Source organism: Lepidochelys olivacea, assembly GCF_965140295.1.
Source record: "Lepidochelys olivacea isolate rLepOli2 genome assembly, chromosome: 7".
NCBI lineage: Eukaryota > Metazoa > Chordata > Testudines > Cheloniidae > Lepidochelys > Lepidochelys olivacea.
This window is the reverse complement of record NC_140417.1, coordinates 50731211-50751311: the sequence shown is the minus strand read 5'-3', so window position 1 is coordinate 50751311 and position 20101 is coordinate 50731211. Positions and strand designations below refer to the sequence as shown.

The 20101-nt window shown below is 53.6% G+C and overlaps 1 protein-coding gene across 1 annotated transcript in view; it reads right to left on the bottom strand.

The window, feature by feature from the left end:
* Positions 1-20101, bottom strand: part of BSN (bassoon presynaptic cytomatrix protein) — a 464875-nt gene that overhangs the window by 80413 nt on the left and 364361 nt on the right. Inside the window, exon 5 of the mRNA XM_084633753.1 lies at positions 6521-13342. Coding sequence (XP_084489879.1) covers positions 6521-13342 — 6822 coding nt within the window. The remainder of the gene's footprint in view (positions 1-6520; positions 13343-20101) is intronic.

Sequence of the window (20101 nt, the reverse complement as noted above, 5' to 3'; positions counted from 1 at the left end):
GGCGGCTTCGGGCACCGGGCAGCCAGGCATGGTGGCGATGACAGAGCCAGCGCCCTGCCGGGGCTCGGGGGTCCCGGATGCCTCTCCTTGCCGGGCCAAGAGGCAGTGTCTCCGGACATGCCCCATCGCCCAGCAGAGGTAGCACCGGGCCTCCCCCTGGAATAATGCACCCGGTAGTGGGCCCCCGGTAGGGGATCAAAAAGGACCCCTCAAGCACCTCTCTGTCGCGCGCCGCAGGCGGCAGTTGCAGCTGCACTTGCCGGCGGAACGAGAGGACGTGACAGAGGGCAAGGTCCTTGCAGCCCAAGGAGAGAGGGCTCAAAACAGAGATGGGCTTCCCCAGGGTAGAGAGGGCAGGTAAAAGGGCAGCATTGGGAAGGAAGGGAGGGACGGAAGTCAGGACCAGGTCGTCCAGCGGCTCGAGGGGGACGAACACTCCCCCCACTGCCAGGCCCTTCTCCACCGCCTCCTGGGCGGCGGCCTCCGATGCCAGGAAGAAGACTACTTTCCCGTACATTTCGGAGGCCACCACAATGGCCGTGGGCCCCACCGTCCTCGCCAACGCCCGCACGTAGGTCTCCACGTGGGGCGAGGCGAGCACCAGGAGGCAACGGACGCCGTGCTTCCTGGTCATGGTGGAAAAGGGGCCCCGGCCGCTATAGCTGGTAGCGGAGGCGGCGTGCGGGAGAGATGATGTAATGGTAGGCGGGGGGGCTGCCGCCACCTGGGCGTACGCCCTGGGGCCCGGGGGAGGGACACCCGCAGAGCTGGTGGAAGGAGCAGCGGGGTGGGAGGCCGCAGCCGGTGGCAGGGCCGCGCCAGTGAGGGGAGTCCCTGCCATGGAGGGCCTGGGCTTTTTAGCAGGGCCCTTCCCCTTCTTCCTACCCTGGTCCTTCCCGCCGGCTGGGGGGGCTCCCCCAGAATCTAAGGGGGGGAGGGATGTGGCAGCAACAGAGGTCACCCCGGTGTCCGCCGCTGCAGGTGCCCTGGCGGGAGCGGGGACAGGTGGTTTGGCAGCAGCGGCTGAGGTAGAGGCTTGGGGGGGTGACGGAGAGGGAGGTGGGGGAGGGGTACCTAGGGCTGCTGGAGGGGCCCCACCCGTCATGTCCCCCGCCATAATGAGCAGGGAGGGAGGGAAGGACACCAGAAAGAGGAGGGGAAAGGGGAGGCAGGTCAACCACTCCTCCCTGCTAGGCTGCAGGCAGGGGAGGAGGGCGCCGAAGGGGATGGTCTGGACAGGGGGGCTTTTGAGGGCTTGTTGGGGACAGTCACCGACTCAGGGTAGAAAACCGGCTCCTCTAGCTGCACTAGGGGAGGGGGGGTCATAACAATCTTTGGGGAGTGCAGTGAGATCGGGGCAAACCCAAACAGGGGAAGGGCACAAGCGCACGGGAGGGGGCATGGGCGCAATGAATAAGGGGCCAATCAGGGCAGGGCTATCACATGGGGAGGGGGGAGAACCAGGCTGGAGGCAGGACAGGGAACCTAGGGGCTGACTTTAGAGGCAAGGGCGGGGCAAACAAGCAAGGGCTGCAGAGGGAGAAGGGCAGGGCAGGCAAACAAACTGAAGCCAGCGAGGTGCTGGGGTAAAGGGGAGGGCAAAAAGGCTGCAAGGGGCAAAATGGGGCAGGGAGCAAGGGACAAAGCTGGGGGTTGCTGAAGGGGGTCAGTCCAGGATGGGGCGAGGGGGGGCACGTGCGCCCACAGGCGCTTGCAAAAGAGTCAGTGTGGGCTGGCTGCTGCTGCAGGCCCAAAAGGTGGTGAAAGGGGGCAGCAGGCCAAGCAAGCAGCGGAGTCCCAGAAGCAGGAGCTTGAGGCAGATGGTAAGTGTCCACTGGGGGTGGTGGAGGGGGCAGCTCCGATGGTGGTGGTGGTGGTGGGGGGACACACTGATGGACTGGGGGGGCAGGCTCCAAACCACACCCCCTGTGTCCCCACAAACACAGTCAGGACCCCCACCACAAGAGCACAATCCAAAAGTTACTCAGCTTTCAAGCCCCCTCCACAGTGGTCTACAGAGTCCTTGTGTGCTCCCCCAGCAGCAGATGGCCTCGTCCCCTCCCCCTTCGGGGTCTGGCAGCTCTCAGGCAGCAGCAAAGGCAGCAGCAGCAGCCGCCCAGTGGCCAGGCAGGCAGAGAGGACCCCTCACAGGTGGTGTTGATGGTGTCCACAGCAGCGCTAGCAGCAACGGCTGGGGTAGGGGTCCCTCACTCCTCTGGGGAGCGGGCCAGCAACCCCCCTCCAGAGAGGCTGTAGTTGGAGCAGTAACAGCAGCACCCAAAGGTGGGTGGGTGGGTGGGGGAGTCCAGCAGCTAGCCAGCAACGAGGTAGCAGAGAAGCGGGGTGGGTGGATGGCATCCAGCCTGGCCGGGGCAGCGGCGGCAGCAGCAAGGGCCCACGGTCTAGCAACAGGAGCAGCAGTCTCCCTCCTCCCTCCAGGCCAGTTGGGTTCAGTAGAGGAGCTGAAGACGGGTCTACTGGCCACTGGATGAACAGGGGTCTGTTCCCTGACTGACCAGAGCAGGGGTTGCTCCAGGCTAATGAGAACACCTGACTCCAATTAACCTGCAAAGAGTCAGGTGAGGCCATTAAGCTAAAATGACCACCTGACTCAAATTATTGCCCCTCTGATAATATAAAAGGGCTGACTCCAGTCAGGCAGAGAGGAATAGAAGTGCAGCTGAAGGGCTGGTTAATGAAGACACCTGCAAGTCATTGGTAAGGGAGAAGAAGGAAGAAGCAGGAGAGCTGTGGGGAAGTGGCCCAGAGAAATGTAGCAACTCTGGCAGTAAAAGGTTGGCTGCCAACAACTGCTGCCGTTAGGGTCCCTGGGCTAGAACCCGGAGTAGAGGGTGGGCCTGGGTTCCCCCCAACCCACCACTAAAGAAACACCTCCTGGGAGGGGAAAACAGGCCCCTGTCAGGTCAGGAGGCTAAACTGTTTTGGCATGAGGCTGTAGGAGTAACAGAGACTGTGGGAATTCTCTCACCAACCTCAATTGCTGTCTTATGACGAAAAGGGCTCAGTAGACTGTATCCCTGGCCCTAGAGAGAGAACAGCTACGTGGAAGGTTGCAGTAAGCCTCTGAAGCTAGCATAAACTGCCTGGAAGCACAGGACCCACAGGGACAAGGTTGGAGCTCTGCCACAACTGGTGTCAAAAGTAGGATATGTGATTGTTCACATTGTGGTGGAACAAAGAGGTTTTTTTAAAAAAAAGGGCATTAGGGTTTTTGGTGTTGGGTTTTTGTTTGTACCACAATGGAGGAGGTGGTGAGAGCATTGGCGCAAGCCACAGCGGCCCAGCAGGAGGCAACCTGGGCTCAGGCGATGGTGCAACGAGAGTGCATGCGGCTACAGCAGGAAACTAGCCAATTATTAATGAGCCAGGCGACCCAAGATCTAGCCCTCCTGCGTGAGGTAATGGACCAGCTGAAGATCCTCACCACCCAGGCCCAGGGGTCTGATGGGACCCAAACCCTGAGGGCCACCGGTTGTCTACCAAAGATGACAGCAGAGGATGAGGTAGAGGTATATCTCCTCTCATTTGAGAGGTCTGCTCAGCATGAGGCATGGCCCCAGGAACAGTGGGCCAGCATTCTCGCCCCTTTTTTGTGCGGAGAGACCCAGAAGGCCTATTTTGATCTACTCACCAAGGACGCTGCTGACTATTCCTGGCTGAGACCAGAGATCCTAGCACAATCAGGGGTGACGGCAGTGGTACGGCCCAGAGGTTCCAGGAGTGGAAATACAGGGAGAATAAACTTCCGAGGTCCCAACTATTTGACTTCATACACCTAGCTCAGAAGTGGCTACGGCCTGAGGCATGCAGCCCAGAGGAGATTTTGGAGACTTTGGTAATGGACCATTACATGTGGGAACTGCCGCCAGATCTCCGCAAATAGGTATGCCAGAATGATCCATCCACCTGCGATGAAATGATCACATTGGTGGAAAGACGGATGACGGCCAGAGAATTGACCCAACTCCCCAAGGAAGGCCCCTCACGAAGCACACACTCGACCCTGACCCTTGAGGGTTGGGTGGCCAAATCCCCAGGGAGTCCGAGGTGGAAGAAGAGGGGGACCGAAAACCAGCAGGGAACCCAGAAGGAAGGAAAAGGCCTGAGTGGGGGGGACCCTGGGACTAAACCCCCTAACCCACGTGATAGGGGAGTGACTAGAAGTTATTATCCATGTTATGGGTGGGGGGAGTTGGGGCACATAGTGGCCCAGTGCCTCAAAGTCATAGAGCCCATGCAGTGTAACCTGGGGGACAGGGCAGACCCATGCAGCCTACTCCATATTGTAGGGATTGCAGTCACCCCACATAAATATACAAGGCAGGTAAAGTTGAATGGGGTAGAAACCATGGCATTTGTAGACTCTAGGGTGATAGCACTCCCTATTTCAGGTAAATTAGTGAAGTGTAGCCAGTTAACGCAGGCTAGGCATACGGGGGTAATCTGTGTCCATGGGATTGTTAGTTACTACCCCATCATACCAGTGAAAATTGAAATTCAGGGAAATGTCACCAGGGTGAAAGCAGAGGTATTCCCAAACTTCCCATACCTCGTGCTCATAGGTAGAGATTTCCCTGGGTTTGTAAACTTCCTCCCAGCGGACGAATTGGAAGGAGAGGAGCTCCCCAAACTTCAGGAGGCTTCCACGGCAGAATTTCACCTCCCATTTTTTGCGGAAATGTTCCAGGAGCTATTCCCTGTCCCAGGGAAAGGCAGGAAGACCAAGAGAAAAAGAAGGGCAGCCAAGGCCTTGGGTACCTGAATCCTGATACAAGGAGACTCCCCGACTCCCTATGGCCAGAGGCCCCCCCCGGACCCACTATCCCCAGCGCCCCTCCCAGACCCACCCACAAATGCACAGCGCCTTGCATAACATCATCCCTGCCCACAGCCCCACCACAACTGCCCAGCACCCTCCACAGAACTCCCACTCCCTAATGCCCCAACACACACAGATCCTCCTCGCCCCTCACAACCCAGCACCCCCCCCCCCAGACCCTCTCCCCCAAGCTCTGCCTCCCGGCTGCACTCACCAGCCCTGCTGGGAGGTGACTGTCTGCCGGGCTGAGCCGGCAGCGCAGCCAGGGTTGGGAATCACTCCAGCCACTTGGGAGTGGCATGATCAACTAGGCCAGGACCTGCCCCGGCCGGGGTCCCTCAAGATGCACTTGCCTGGAGGGGCCCAGCCAAGCTCCGCACACTGTTCTCCCCTCTCCCCCTGCCCCCACATGGCTGAGACTGGCCAGGTTTCTGCACCAGTCCCAGGTGGCTCAGCTCTGGGGAGACAGGTGGGGCCCCACAGGTGGTGGGAAGCAGAGACTGCCTGGAGCCAGAGGTGCACTAGGGGCCAGCCAGGTGGCTGAGAGGAGCAGGGGGCAGAGAGGAGCCCTGTGGGGGCAGAGAGGAGCCCTCGGCCAGCCACAGGCAGGCCGAGAGGAGCAAGTGGTGGGCAGGAGGAGCCAGCAGGGTCCCATGGCACAGTGCAGGCAGAGCAGGCCGGGGCCCCTTCTGAGCATGGGCCCAGCTCCATGGAGCCATTAGTCCTTTGCAAACCCGGCACTTCTCCCAGGCACTTCACCTATGGCTCAGGTTTTAAGAGGGAACTGTGTGACTGTCCTAACCTGAGTGGAGCAGCCATACAGCTGACCTCTGGGAAACAGAGAGAGGAGTGACCGAGAGTACCCCAATCCAGGTCCCACTGTTGCAAAATGTTTTTTCCTGTTGTAATTGTGAAAACTAACTCTGTTCCTGTAAGGCAGGGGGTGGGGGTGTCTTCCAAGCATTCGGGTGAGACAGCTTCAGCCCTGCTCTTTCCCTTCCCTCCCCACTGCCTCCAAGCCCTCTCCATGGGGCGGGGGGGGGGGGGGAATGGAGCCCCCTGGGCTCCCTGCTATTTCACTGCCACAGGCCCCTCCCTGGCTTATGCAGCTCCAGCAGGAAGCAGCAGGCAACTGCCTCCATGTATCTGCAGGAGATGGCTGCGTGGGGGAGTACACTGGGTGAGTAGCTGCTAATGAGGCAGCTTCAGTCCCTGCTTCAGACAGGTGTAATAACGTTCCTGAGGGCAGGTGTGAAGGCCCAGCAGAAGCTCCCTTGGGTTCCCAAAGAACAACTCCCCAAAGGGGAACCTCTAGACAGTGTGGGCATACATGCTGAACAGAGGGCATGGCTTCAGGACCTGGGCCCACCTGCTAGATACAACCACCCCAAGGCTAATCCTGGGGGAAATGCTGCCTCTTTTCTAATAAACCCATACCTGCTAATAGGGTGAGACCGTACAGGGTATGAGGGTACAGTCAGACAGTCTCACTCATGACTCATCTGAGCAGTGAAAAAGCAGCCTGCTCTCAGAGCTGAAGGTCTGCTCTCCTGTCTGCTGCAGCTCTCCACCATACTGACACTACAGCGAGAGAGCTGTAGGTGCTGGATGAAATATTAGTGGGAATGCACAGCAGCACGTGCAGCTCCAACTCACAAGCCACACAAGCATCTCTCTTACCTGGCTGCCTTGGAGTAAAGGGTGCTGGTATATGGAGAACCTGTCCTTCCCAGACTCCTCTGAGGTTGGGCTGGTGGGCTTGGGGTCAGAGAAGGATCTCTGCATGGTTTTGATGGGGCGAGGCAGGGTCTGCTGGCGCTGGATAGAGTCAGCTGTGAAATGTTTCTGTGGTGTCACGTGAGCCTTGTTAAGTCTTTCACTGGCAGTGAAGGAGGATTCCAACAGCCGATGGGGGGAAAGAGGAGAGACAGGGGAGTAGAGTACCTGGGGGGATTTGGGAGGTTGGCAGGTCACTAGCTGAGAAAGGGACTCTGCGGGCAAATGGGATTGGTACCCAATTTCCAGAGGATCGGGCTTCTTCTTCTCAAACTTGCCAAGGGCCTGCTGCCGGATGGCACGTGGGTCCAGGGGGCCTGTGCTTACCAGCTGGAGGTTGGAGGAGTAGGGTGTTATGGTTGTAGGCACAGTGAGCTGGGGGACCACGATACCTGGCTGCGGCTGTGCTTCCAGCTCAGTCTGGCAGGCCAGGCTCTCCCCTCGCTGTGTCTTCTCTGGTGCAGAGATATACTTCACGATCTTCACTTTGGGGTCAGGGGTGGTAATGTGGATGGAGGGCGAAACGCGGGGCAGCTGGTCGGGCTCAGTCTGTACAGAGCAGTCACTGCTGGTCTGGATGCCTATGCTGGCCATGCCTTTGGAGGAGGAGTCTTGCTTGCTCTCAGTGCTGGAGTCTGAGTGCCGGGAGAAACGGGATCGCCGCCGGCGCACCGGCTGCTCCCACTCAGCATTGTCCTCCTCGTCAGTCTGCACGCTGCAGTCGGTGCTGCGCCGGGAGCGCCGGCGCCGAGACAGGAAGTAGCGCTCCTCACCGTCCTCCTCATCAGTCTGCACGCTGCTGTCTGTGATCTTCTTCACCACGTAGGGCTCGTGGGGGGTCTCTTTGTCATACGTGTCCCGCAGGCGTGGCATGGAGTTCCTCTTCTTTATCCCCTGGCTAGCTTCCCACTGCTCCTCAGGCTGCAGGGATATTTCAGAGGTAGAGTTGGTGAGTGGGCGCTGGAGCCCGGAGTAGCGGGATGGTGCTGGCCCTTCCTGCCCTGGGACTGCAGGAGCCATGAAGGGCTGGTTCAGGGGGGGCCAATACTGACCATTTTGGGCCAGGGTCCTTTGCATTTCCATGGCTATCTCAGACACGGCCTGGGGAGGGATCCTTCCGGCGGGGTCACACACAGGGGGGAAGGTGCTTTTCTGCCTCTTCTGCTCCTCTAGCTGCTGTTGCAGCTGTTGCTGCAGGTGCTGAATCTGCTCCAGCTGCAGGCGCTGCTGGGCCAGCTGCTCTCTCTGCAGGGCAAACTGGGCCTGGCGCTCTTCTTGCTGCTGCTGCAGGACCTGGTGCTTTATGGACTGCAGCTCCTGGATCTCCCTGTGCACCAGCATCTGCTCCTTCTCTCTGTGTCGCTGAAGCTCCACACGCTCCCTCTCCAGCTCCTCGTGCAGCCTCAGCTGCCTCAGTTTCTCCAGCTCCACCCTCTCCCTCTCAATCTGGAGGATGTGCTCCTGCTGCTTTCTCTGGCGTTCCTCTTCCTTCTCCTCTCGCTCTGTGCTGCCTTTGCTGGGGACGCTGGCCTGGGATACCTCGGCCTGCTGGGTTTGGACTGGGGGTGGTGGCTGCTGAGGCTGACTGGTCTCTTTTGAGGCACTTTGCATGCCAGCAGCTGCCATGGGCACCTCCTCTTGAGCACCAGCTCCTGTCTGCTCAGGTCTTTGCAGGTTCATTGCAGTAGGAGCTGGTGCTTTGGCAGCAGACACTGGGCTAACATTGCTTGCAGCCGTGCTGGCTGCAGTAGTGCTAACAGGCTTCCCCAAGTACATGGGCATTTCCATCACTGAGGCCGTAGAAACAAACGGGAACCTGCTAGGAGCTGAATAGCGATACAGGCCTTGGGTAGCAAAGGGGACCCTTGGGGTAACTAGAGGCACTCTGGTCAGGCTGGCCAGAGGGACTGCTGCGATATTGCCTGGGGTGTAGGGTCGATATAAGCCTCGGAGCATTGGCCGCAGCACAGAAGCTGGCTGGGTGGTGATGGGAAGGGTGGATGCTATGGGAGTATTTATTGTGGAATAAATCATGCCGTCTGCTGCCCGCACTGTGGCTGTGGAAGGGAAGATCTGCCTGACAGCTCCCAGCCGGGCACTGGAGAGACTGTACTGGCGTGTCTCTGGGAAGTTGGGATTGTACATATTGTTCGGTTTGATGGCAGAAATGCCTTGTGGTGCTGAGATGCCACTGCCCCCTGCTGGCCCATACTGCAGAAGGTCAGCGCTGTTCGAGTGCCTAGCCCCATACTGGTCCATGGAATTGAGTGCCGCACACATGCGGCTGATTTCCCGAGCTGTGGTGGCACTGTACTGGGCCAGACTGGATTCCTGGAAATTTGCCAGGTCTCCTCTGGGTGAGTACTTGTAATCAGAGTAGATATTGGAGGCTGAGCTGTACCGTCTCATTGGGAGCGGGTGGCTTAACAAGTCTGTGGGCTGCCGGAGGTCAGAGAACGAGCCGTACTGCATTCCCTGACCCAGGTAGCCCCCCTCAGTGAAGCTGATGCTGTAGGAATGTTTCATTGTGGTCAAATCCACAGCAGAGTCTCCTGAAGGGGAATGGAAGGGCTGCTCCGCCTTCTGGGGGTAATAGTTCAGACCAATTTCCGATAGATTTGTATCTGACATGGATGAATACAGCCTCCCAAACAAGCCTTGTGGGTAGAACCGCTGCTCCTCGTACAGGCTGGGAATAGGGCCTGTTTGCTCTCTGTAGGGATATGTCTCTGGCAGGTCTGGCTCTTTGTTTCCATAGTACTGAATGCTCGGTTTGCCAGTTTGAGCCGCATCCCCAATGTTCTTCTCCGGGATCTTGGGGGAGGGGTTGAAGGTACCTGTGCAGCTGCTGCCAAAGGGGAATTTGTACACTACATCACAGCATGCCACCTGGCTTTCAGGCTTTATCCCAGTGAGATCCAATGCACTGGCAGGTGGCGGTTCTTTGATCAGCTTTGTTACTGGGACTGCTGCTATCTCATTCATCTGCACCATCATGGTTTGGGACTTTTTGCCTCCCAGGTTGATTGGAGGACTCTGGGTTTTCAGTCCCACTGGCACCCCTCTATATAGGTCTGTGCTTTGGTCCTGAAGAATTGGCCTCGGACTGGTGCTGATACTAACAGCACTCTGGGCGCTGCTAGTCTGAGTAATTAGCACATCTTTCTTCACCAAAGACATCATCTGGTTAGGCAAATTATATCTTGCAAATTTGGTTTGCTGAGGACTGGCCGTTTCTGGCTTTGTGCTTGGTACAGAAATGCCAATGCTGCTCATGCTCCCTCGGAAGGTGCCAGTCTGAACTGCTTGCTCTACCTGCTTAACATGAGTCAGACAGACTGGACTTCCTGCCCCTTGCCCAAAGTCCATCCTGTTCTGGAAAGGATCTCCATAGACCAAAGGCTGCTTGGGTTGTGACACGAGCATGGAAGAGTCGACAGTTATGCTGACTGTAGTAGTTGTGCCTATAATAGCATGGGGTTGTTCCTGAGCATTGAGGTTAATGATTAAGGGTTGGACGGTTGTGGATTGCCTACTTGGGGTCTGTTCCAGAGTGAGGCAATATCTTCTGCTCTCTGTAGCTAGGGAAGTGAGATCCATGCCTTGGTCTGTTATGATGATTGGGCCTGACTTTATAGCAGTCCGTAGGTCCACAGCATTAGTGGTCTGTGGCTTGGGTCCAGGTTCTACTCTGGACGTGCCAGGGATTGATGATATTCTACACAAGGAGATGTTTTCTGCAGGCAGGGGTCCCCAGCTGTACACACCAGCAATGCTGTCAGCAACAGAAGTGGCATGCCCTTTCTGAAGCATGGCACTGGCAGCAGAGGCTCTTTCTATTGACTGTGTCTTGGCATAAGTGGACTGCAGCTGCTCCTGATGAAGCTGTGTTGTGCTGACTGCTGTCTGACTGTAGCTGTGCATTGTTTGCTGGTGGCTCAGTCGAGTGGGAGAGGAGGCTGGGGAAGTTGAGGAGCACATGCTTGTTAGCGTGGTTTGGCTAGATGCATCTGATGCTAATGTGATGACCATAAATGGAGCTTCTTGTGATGACTGCTGCCTAGCAAGGCGAGGAAAGCTTGCACGATGGGGTGTCTGGGTCCCTTGAGCAATCATTGGAGAGGACATTGATGCACCAGTGGTAGTGGGAATATCATAGGAGAAAACTGTGCTTTGAGTTTGAGTGGAAAACTCTGCAGTTGCCTTACTGGATGGCTGCCCTGCTTTTGGAGCAGAATGAGTGGAACTTTGAGTAGGAGATGTCGGGGAAAGCAGGGGGCTGGGGCTTTGGAAGTAGGAATACATTTTAGATGACACAGGGACATTGGTCTTGCTCTCACTCTTACTTTGGAGGTTCTCTCTTGCTGATGCTCCACAGAGCTCAGCAGCAATCTGGCTCCTGGAGCCGTCCTCTGTCTGAGAGCTATAATTCACGGTACCTTTCGTCTGACTGTAGCTTCTGCTAGGGATAGATACAGGTGTTACATCTGAGCCACTCAGAGATGGAGAACTGTAGATTCGTGGAGCACTTGCTGGGCTAGAAACAACAGTTGTGACTGTGCTGAAGCCTCTGCTGTAAGTATAGGGAGCTGTCATAACCTTGGGAGCTGAGCTGGGTGCTGCTGGTGAGCTGTGAAGCTTTGGGTGATCATGCCCCTCTTTTGCAAAATGCTGAGTGACTCTAACATCAGGAATTACCCTGCCTGTGCTGTCTTCAGAGGAGGAAAATGAGACAGGAGCCGATAACTGGGTGGGGCTTGTTCCTGGTGTGAGTGGACCGCTGTTTTGCTTCATCAGATCAGCATAAGCACTCTCAGCATTCAGAAACTGCTTTTCCTGATATGTTTCTTCTCTCCCTTTCTTCTTTTTCTCCTCTTCTAGGGCCAAATCAAATGAGGAGGACTGATGCATCCTGGAAATGCTCTGTGATGTCTGCAGGATTTCCTCATACACTGCTCCTGGCTCTGAAAGTTCATGCTGAAAGTCAGATGCACAGGAGTCCATATGCCCATTATCGTAGCTGTACTCCTCTATGTACTGGTATTCAAAACTGCTTTGGCCTTCTGCACTGTGGTACCCTACCTGTTGGTAGGTGTTGCTGTAGGCGCTTTGCTGGGACTGTTGGACTTGTTGCTTTTGGAACAGTTCAGCCTTCCTCATCATCTCTTCATACGCTTCTTCAGCACTTTTCAGGGGCTTACTGGAGGGGTAATGGGAGATGCTGTTTGTTTTTTCTGTTGGGGAGTAGAGGGACATGAATGTTGGCAGGTTGTACTCACTGCCAGATTTGTACAGCTTGGAGGCTATGACATCAAAGCCCTCTGCCTCTGAATCGATGGAGGGCGAGTACTCTGAGCAGGAGGACCTGTGCAGCTCCTCCATCTCTGCTGCCTGGCGCAACTCCTCTGTGGGTGAAGCATCTTCAATGGGAGACAGGTTACTAGGTGGGGTTTTGGATCTCTCTCTCCTCCTCTGTGCCCTCAGCTCTTCTTTGTCCCGTTTAGTTTTGCGTGCAGTGCTTCGGATGCGCTGCTGCTCCACCTCTCGCATCTTCTCCTGCTCCCGCAAGAGCTCCTCTTCCTCACGCAGCTCGTCCTCCTCTGATGAATCCTCTATGGTTGGTAGCAAAGGACCATGGGAGCGATGCCGAGCTTTGCGCTGCTGCTTTACCTCTTCTAGTCGCTGCCGACGGCTAGGACTGCTGTCGCTGTCCTCCTCCAGAGATGAGAGGGAAGTAGGGGAGGTGCCCGATGTGTAGCTGGGTGTAGTTGCTGGCAAGGTGGAGGAATATTCCCCCCTTGAACGTTCCTCTGGGGAGCCCGTCAGACTCTCCATCTCCAGCTCTGGCTCTCTGTCCAGGCTAATATCTGCATCCTGGCTAAGCTCCATGTCCCTGCTGTAGCTGCTCGTGCTATTTAACTCAATGGTCTTGAAGCGCCGCAGTCCTCCCTGGGATGTGGTTACATCCTCCCCCTCGATAACTTCCAGCTCTTTCCTCTCCTCCTCATACATACTGGTAGAGACGTGAGGCAGACGCCTCTTGGATGAGGTTGGCTCTTTGCTTTTCTCCAGGTCGGGCTTGTGCCCACTTTTTGTTACACTGTGTTTCACGTGACTGTACTCTTCTTCCTCCTCCAGATTGTCCTCTTCTGCACTCATCTCCAGGATCTGCCTCCTCATGAACTCCTCATCAGTCATCTCTGTCTCCCTGCCTTTCAGCCTGCTGGGCAGCGGGGAGACCCCTCCTTCGCTGCTGTCCTCCACATAGTCATGGCGCAGCTTGCTGCCTAAGTCGTCAGATGACTCCACACTCTCTCTTTGATCCTTCTGGTTTTCCCATTCCAGAGAATCTTCATCTTCTTCCATGATGTCTTCCAGCTCCTCATCAGAATCAAAGGCTTCGGGGGTGATAGAAAGGGACCGAGGCCTCTGCCTCTGTCGCTGCTCTTCCCGTAACTCATGATACATTCTCCCTCTGTTGCTCTGCTCTTGGGAAATGCCCTTTGACTCCAGCAAGGGGCGCACACTACTCTCCAGTTTGGTAAGTTCAGAAGGACTGGCAGGGCTCTGGTCTTCCAGGCCAGTGCCATTCAGCTGCTCCTCTTCCTGCTGCACCAGGCCAGTGATCTCACTCTGGGAACTGGAGATGCCATCTGATGAGTAGCCAGTGTCACTCAGGCTTTGGGGGCTGCGGGACAGGTCATGGGGATAAGGCTTGCCTGTCTCCTGCAAGGAAGAGAAAAGAGATATTATACATTAGACCATGGACCCAAGGGGGGAAATGAAGTCACCTCCTGGTGGCCTGGCAGTGAAATGGGCAGGAATGTGGAGTCATACTGGTGTCAGAATTCACAGCAGGAAGCTGGAAACAACCCCTGGAGCAGGTGGCAGTGTCCTCAAAGCCCCATGGCAGGATGCAGGACAGTCCTGCGTTCTAGTCCCTCTCCCCTCACATAAGGCCAAGCTCCTGAACATGTGGACAGTCCTTTCAAACGAACTGAGCAAGACAATGGACTCCTGCCAGGGGCCAGACCTCAAGGCATACAGAACTAAATGCAAGCCACAGCCTTCTCTCTTGCGGACTTAGTATGGCTTATGTATGTTGTGACTGCACACCTATTCATCATAGTGATATGATTATGGCATAATTATGATGAATTTTGCACAAGATGGGTCATGTGAGTTAGAAGAGGTTGCAAAAGTTATGAATTGCTGAATGATTACCCTATTTGTGTGCATGTATCATTTTTGTATCTGAAGTTATAATTGACTATGTATCTGTATTTTAAATGTGCTTACTGTGGATGACTGTGAAGAGCTATAAGTGACAGGTTTCAGAGGAGCAGCTGTGTTAGTCTGTATCCATAAAAAGAAAAGGAGTACTTATGGCAAAAGGTGCCATAAGTACTCCTTTTCTTTTAGCTATAAGTGACACATTCTTAAGGCCATTCAGGGCTCATCTACATGACCAGTTAGTTCATGGCAAGCTGGGATGTGAATCTTCCCTGCACTAGCCTGCTGCAGTCTACCCTGTGTGTTTGGACCCTGCTGATGCACACGAATGGTTCCTTAATGTGCTTTGATTTAGCCCTCTTTGAAGCAGGACTAGATCAAAGTACATTAATGAATTGTCAGTGCACATCAGCAGGGCCCCAGAACAGTCAGTATATGCACAGGCAGCTTTACACCCAGCTTGCTACAAACTGCCCATGTAGATAAGCCCTGAGTGGCAAGAAGAGCACAGGGCTCGGCCTTCTGGCTCCCACCAATGAGCCCAATCACCTCCTCCTCTGATGGCTGTAAGCAGTTGACAAGGGTGACTTTGGGCTTTTCCACGAACCCAGAGCTAGTAGGGAATGGGGCCGGGGGGGCACGGACAACATTTCATCAGGAAGTTTGGAAATGTCATTAAATTGTTTCACAGGGCAAACATTTTGCAAACTTATAAACAGGCATATGGAGACTGAAAAGAAGCTTCAGTAGAAGGATTTCTCCTGGCTTTGTCTCAGAACAGACTCAGTGGATCATTTCCATTGTACATCAGTTTTTGCATTTCTAATGCATCCACTTCACTTTGTGTATTTTTATCAATGATACCAATGGATAGCCTGCACCTGACCCCGTACTCCAACCCTCTCCCTGAGCTGAGTCCCACAGAAATGTGCTTGCTGAGATCTGAGTGCAGGGCAGGGGAAATCCAAAGAGCTACCCCTGCAAGATTGGAAGGCTGTATTCTGCATTTCCAATCCCAGAGTTTAGACACCACTCCCTCAGTTTAAAGAATGTCAGCTGGCTTGCCCGAGGCTGCTCTCAGGGCTCCACAAGCTTGACATGTAGTACAAATAAGGCTTCTAGCTTTGTAACCAGAAGGTGGTTTAGGCCCTTTAAAGCCCATCTGTGTCATTTTCACTGTGTTCTGTTCTCGGGCAGCCTGGAGAATTAACGCCATGGTTTACTAGGAATTTGGTTTGGTGATTGCCCAGAGCTGGTAAACAGGCCTGGTACCAACATGATTTCAATAACACTCTCCTATGTTAACTTACCAACACTTGGCCAGTACTGAGGAAGGAACAACTCATGAAGTTAGCAGTATGCATTCATGCACACCAAGAATCCAGATGTGTTTGCCTGAGTACCTGGCCAGTTAGGTACCTCACTGTCTGTGGGCATGTACCAATATCTGATCTGTGTGCATGCATCTGGAACTGGCACACTCAAATATTTACATGTGCTTAACTTTGTAACTCTGGCCCGGGATGGTCACTAGCTGCCCTCCAGGCTCTAGGAATGGGTTATAAGCAATTTATAAGAACATTAGTAAAAATACTTCCCAGATTAAACTAAAATCAGCTTTTCTAAAAGCGAACATTCTCTGGTATGTAAGAACAGTTAACACACAGTCCATCCAATATGAATATATTACAAAGGGCTACATTAACAAAAGGGGGATGGGTTACTCAACTGAAGTGTAAATACATTTCAGAAACTGAGTTCTATTAATTTAGTTTCTGTATGTAAATAAATACAATCAGAATATTAGGGTTGCTAGGGACCTTAGGAGTTCATCTAGTCCAACCCCCTGCTCAAAGCAGGACCAATCCCCAACTAAATCATCCCAGCCAGGCCTTTGTCAAGCCTGACCTTAAAAACCTCTAAGGAAGGAGATTCCACCACCTCCCTAGGTAACGCATTCCACTGCTTCACCACCCTCCTAGTGAACACGTTTTTCCTAATATCCAACCTAAACCTCCCCCACTGCAACTTGAGATCATTACTCCTTGTTCTGTCATCTGCTACCACTGAGAACAGTCTAGATCCATCCTCTTTGGAACCCCCTTCCAAGTAGTTGAAAGCAGCTGTCAAATCCCCCCTCATTCTTCTCTTCTGTAGACTAAATAATCCCAGTTCCCTCAGCCTCTCCTCATAAATCATGTGCTTCAGCCCCTTAATAATTTTTGTTGCTCTCCGCTGGACTCTTTCCAATTTGTCCACATCCTTCTTGTAGTGTGGGGCCCAAAATGGGACACAGTACTCCAGATGAGGCCTCACCAATGCCAAATAGAGGGGAATGATCACATTCCTAGATTTGCTGGCAATGCTCTTACTTATACAGCCCAAAATGCCATTGGCCTTCTTGGCAACAAGGGCACACTGTTGACTCATATCCAGCTTCTCATCCACAGACCCCTAGGTCCTTTTCTGCAGAACTGCTGCCTAGCCATTCGGTCCCTAGTCTGAAGCAGTGCATTGGATTCTTCCGTCCTAAGTGCAGGACTCTGCACTTGTCCTTGTTAAACCTCATCAGATTTCTTTTGGCCCAATCCTCCAATTTGTCTAGGGCCCTCTGTATCCTATCCCTACCCTCCAGCGTATCTACCACTCCTCCCAGTTTAGTGTCGTCTGCAAACTTGCTGAGGGTGCAATCCACACCATCCTCCAGATCATTTATGAAGATATTGAACAAAACCGGCCCCATGACCGACCCTTGGGGCACTCCGCTTGATACTGGCTGCCAACTAGACATGGAGCCATTGATCACTACCCATTGAGCCCGACGATCTAGCCAACTTTCTACCCACCTTATAGTCCATTCATCCAGTGCATACGTCTTTAACTTGCTGGCAAGAATACTGTAGGAGACCATATCAAAAGCTTTGCTAAAGTCAAGGAATAACACGTCCACTGCTTTCCCCTCATCCACCAAGCCAGTTATCTCATCATAGAAGGCAATTAGATTAGTCAGGCATGACTTGCCCTTGGTGAATCCATGCTGACTGTTCCTGATCACTTTCCTCTCCTCTAAGTGCTTCAAAATTGATTCCTTGAGGACCTGTTCCATAAATTTTCCAGGAACTGAGGTGAGGCTGACTGGCCTGCAGTTCCCTGGATCCTCCTCCTTCCCTTTCTTAAAGATGGGCATTACATTAGCCTTTTTACAGTCATCCAGGACCTCCCCCGCTTGCCATGAGTTTTCAAAGATCATGGCCAATGGCTATTATAATACTAGGAAACTTTCTAGTCACCTGGAGGAGTGCTGAGGAAGAGTTCCAGGTCAACTGTCTCCAAATGGTCTACACACATGGCAAACAACCACAACTTGAGGGGGAACAGGGAGCGCTTTGGGTTAGTGTGTAAGTGTTCTCCAGATAGAAAGCTAGATACAAACCCTGTCTCAGGTCACATGTATGGGGATTACAGTCCTCCATAGGTGTTTATGCACATCATAGAACTCCCACATAATTTAGCAAGATCAGGCCTCTCTCTTCCGAGCAGGCCTCTAATTGGAGGAGCACAGGGTGTCAGAGCCTAAGGCTGGAAATGGGGAGGGGGGGAGGGAGGCAGCAGGCCAGGATGACAGGGCATCAGCAAGGCTTCCTTGTGAGGGGAAATGCTGCCCTGACCTGCTGGCATCAACCCTGGCTATGGACCAAGTGCTATTGGCTTGATGCTTTTATGAGCATTAAATCAGAGCCATTCAAAACTGGAAGCGTTTCCTCCCCCCTAAAATAAATCGCCTCTTCATATGCAATTATTTCGAATGCTCCAGGAGTTCCTTGAGGGCAGCTGCCGTAACCCTGATTTTGGGCCTCACACAAATGATACACTCTGAAAGGACCCCCCCCATCACCCAGGGGTCTCCTTTTCCCCAAGGCTGGCTGTGGCTCCCCCCAGAGCCTGTCTACCTGAGATATTAGCTCTCTCTCTAGAGGGCTGCCTATGTTCAAGGTGGCGTTAGGGCTTCTCCTGCCCTGGGGACTCAGCAATAATTTAACAATACCTCCCTATAGCTGACAGAGAGGAGCAGGACAGTCCTGACCCCTGGGCCAGCTGTGTTGTTACATACAATTTCTGGTACTGTTGGGGCCAGTCCCACCTGCTCTCCTTCTTTGCCAGTGCCTGATGATGGACATTTTCTTTGTCTGACAAAGATAGTATTTTGCCTGTAATACAAACCCTGCCTCCCTTCTTCATGCCAAACTCCCTAGAGCTGCAAATGGTCCAAAAGGCCATTTGATAAATTCAACTGCTGCTCAGCTGAGTGCTGTGTTTATCAGTAAACTCTGCGGTAGCTGCAAGCCCAGCCTCAGAACTGAACTTTTTAATCTTCAAATAGAACTTGGAGAACCTGTAATTAGATCTGAGTTCAGGAAGGGACTAGTTCTGCTGCCCTGCAAAGTGAGAGGTTGAAGATCTCTGTTCTTGTGCCTTGGATGCCTGCACAGCTGGACAAAAAAGCAGTGAAAGCAGGGTTCACTAGCAGTATCCTCTGGGGACAGAAGCCATTGAATGGCTGTTAATTTCAGTGACTGAGAGTTCTGCAAAGCACTCTGAAAAATCAAGGTGATCCCAGGAAAGTAATGCAGGATCCTCGTCAACCACTGACAGAAATAAACCCAGTTTCATTGACACCACAATTAGGCACGATGGAAGGACTCTGGAAGGACATGGAAGGACTCTGAAGCTGGGATCCCAAACAGGTGTGGAACATGGACCACCTGGGACCCAACCTGTAACTTGTGAAAAGAGGTGACCCCCAGCTACCCCAGAGTGACCCTGATCTGTTTGCAGACAGAAGTTATTCAACTAAAGACGTCTCAACAGCCATCTGTGCAAGGAGGCCTTTGTGAAGTTGGTTTCCTTAGTGTTTGCCCAGGAGACAGCTCTGCTTCACTGGAGTGCTGCCTGGGGAAGCAGCAGGCATGTGTAACAACGCACCAACTCACACAGCTTTCTCTGCTGCTCAGCATGCAGCTGTCAGCAGTACGTTCATGCCTGGGCTGACCCTGACTCTGCCATTAGGACGTGCATCAGGTCCCAGTCCCGGGCTCTCACCTCCAGCTATTGTCTCATGCTGGGGCACCTCTGTGGGGAGGACACCCAGTGCCCCACCTCCTCTGACTCATTCTTTACTCCACTTCATCTCCTGCCAGCACTAGCATGACTTCCAAGAGAGTGCTTCAAGGGGCTTCCCTGTACCAGTTTTACACCATGTAAGTGCTCTGACCTCATTGACATTACTCCTGATTCATAGCAGGGCAAGCACCATCAGTCTCAGGCCCAAAGACTGTATTGCTCCTTCCAGGTAATAAGTTCTCTTTAGCCCAGCCCTTAACTCACGCCCAGGCCAGAAATCCTGGCGTCCCCAGAGCTTCCTATTGGTAAGTCACAGCTGTCTAGGATCCTCCTGGAGTTTACCCCTCCCTGAGCAGGCTCAGTTGACACCCTTAGTCACCCCTCTCTGTGCTGGCATCATTTCCCACCTCTATGACTGCAATTCCCTTCCTGTGCTCTTCCAAAATCTCTGCTCCAGGAGGTGGCTGCAGCCAGACTAGTCTCCTGCTCTCAGAAATGAGAGCTTAACCCTTCAGCCCATTTGGCACCACACAGACCATCCACCCTTCCCAGCCAGTTCTGCAGCCAATTCCACGTGGCTCTTGGGTATTCAATGCTCCCAGGGACTTTCTCCCCCATTCGCTCTTCAGTACCCTCCCGGTCTGGTACTGACCTGCCCTCTGGCCCATCATTCAGCTCCCCACGCAGCAGCTGCTAGTGACTCTTTCATTTGTATAACTTCATCTACCTGGAATTCTTTCACTGTTGAAACATTGGGCCCAATTCCCAACACCCGCTGTGACAGGGTCAGGCCAGATGGCTACAGAAGAGTGATAGAAGGCAGATATATTAGCCCCAGGTTGAGTAGGTCCCTTTTCCCTGGGTAAGGTAACAGGGAAGGTTTTTTTTTGAAACAGAAAAGAATTTTATTGTGTAACACTTGCAAAGAGTTACTAAAGAAAACAAAACAAACTATGCAACAAAATAACGCAAACAGAAGGTATAACACAGCAGCTTTCAGGAGGGAGAAGTGTTCAGGCTAGCCTGGGCCCAGAGCGGGGGGGCTTCCTCGACACTTGTGGTCTTCCACCCTCCTGAGTTACCTGGTGGCCTAGAGCGGGGGGGCTTCCTCGACACTCATGGTCTTCCACC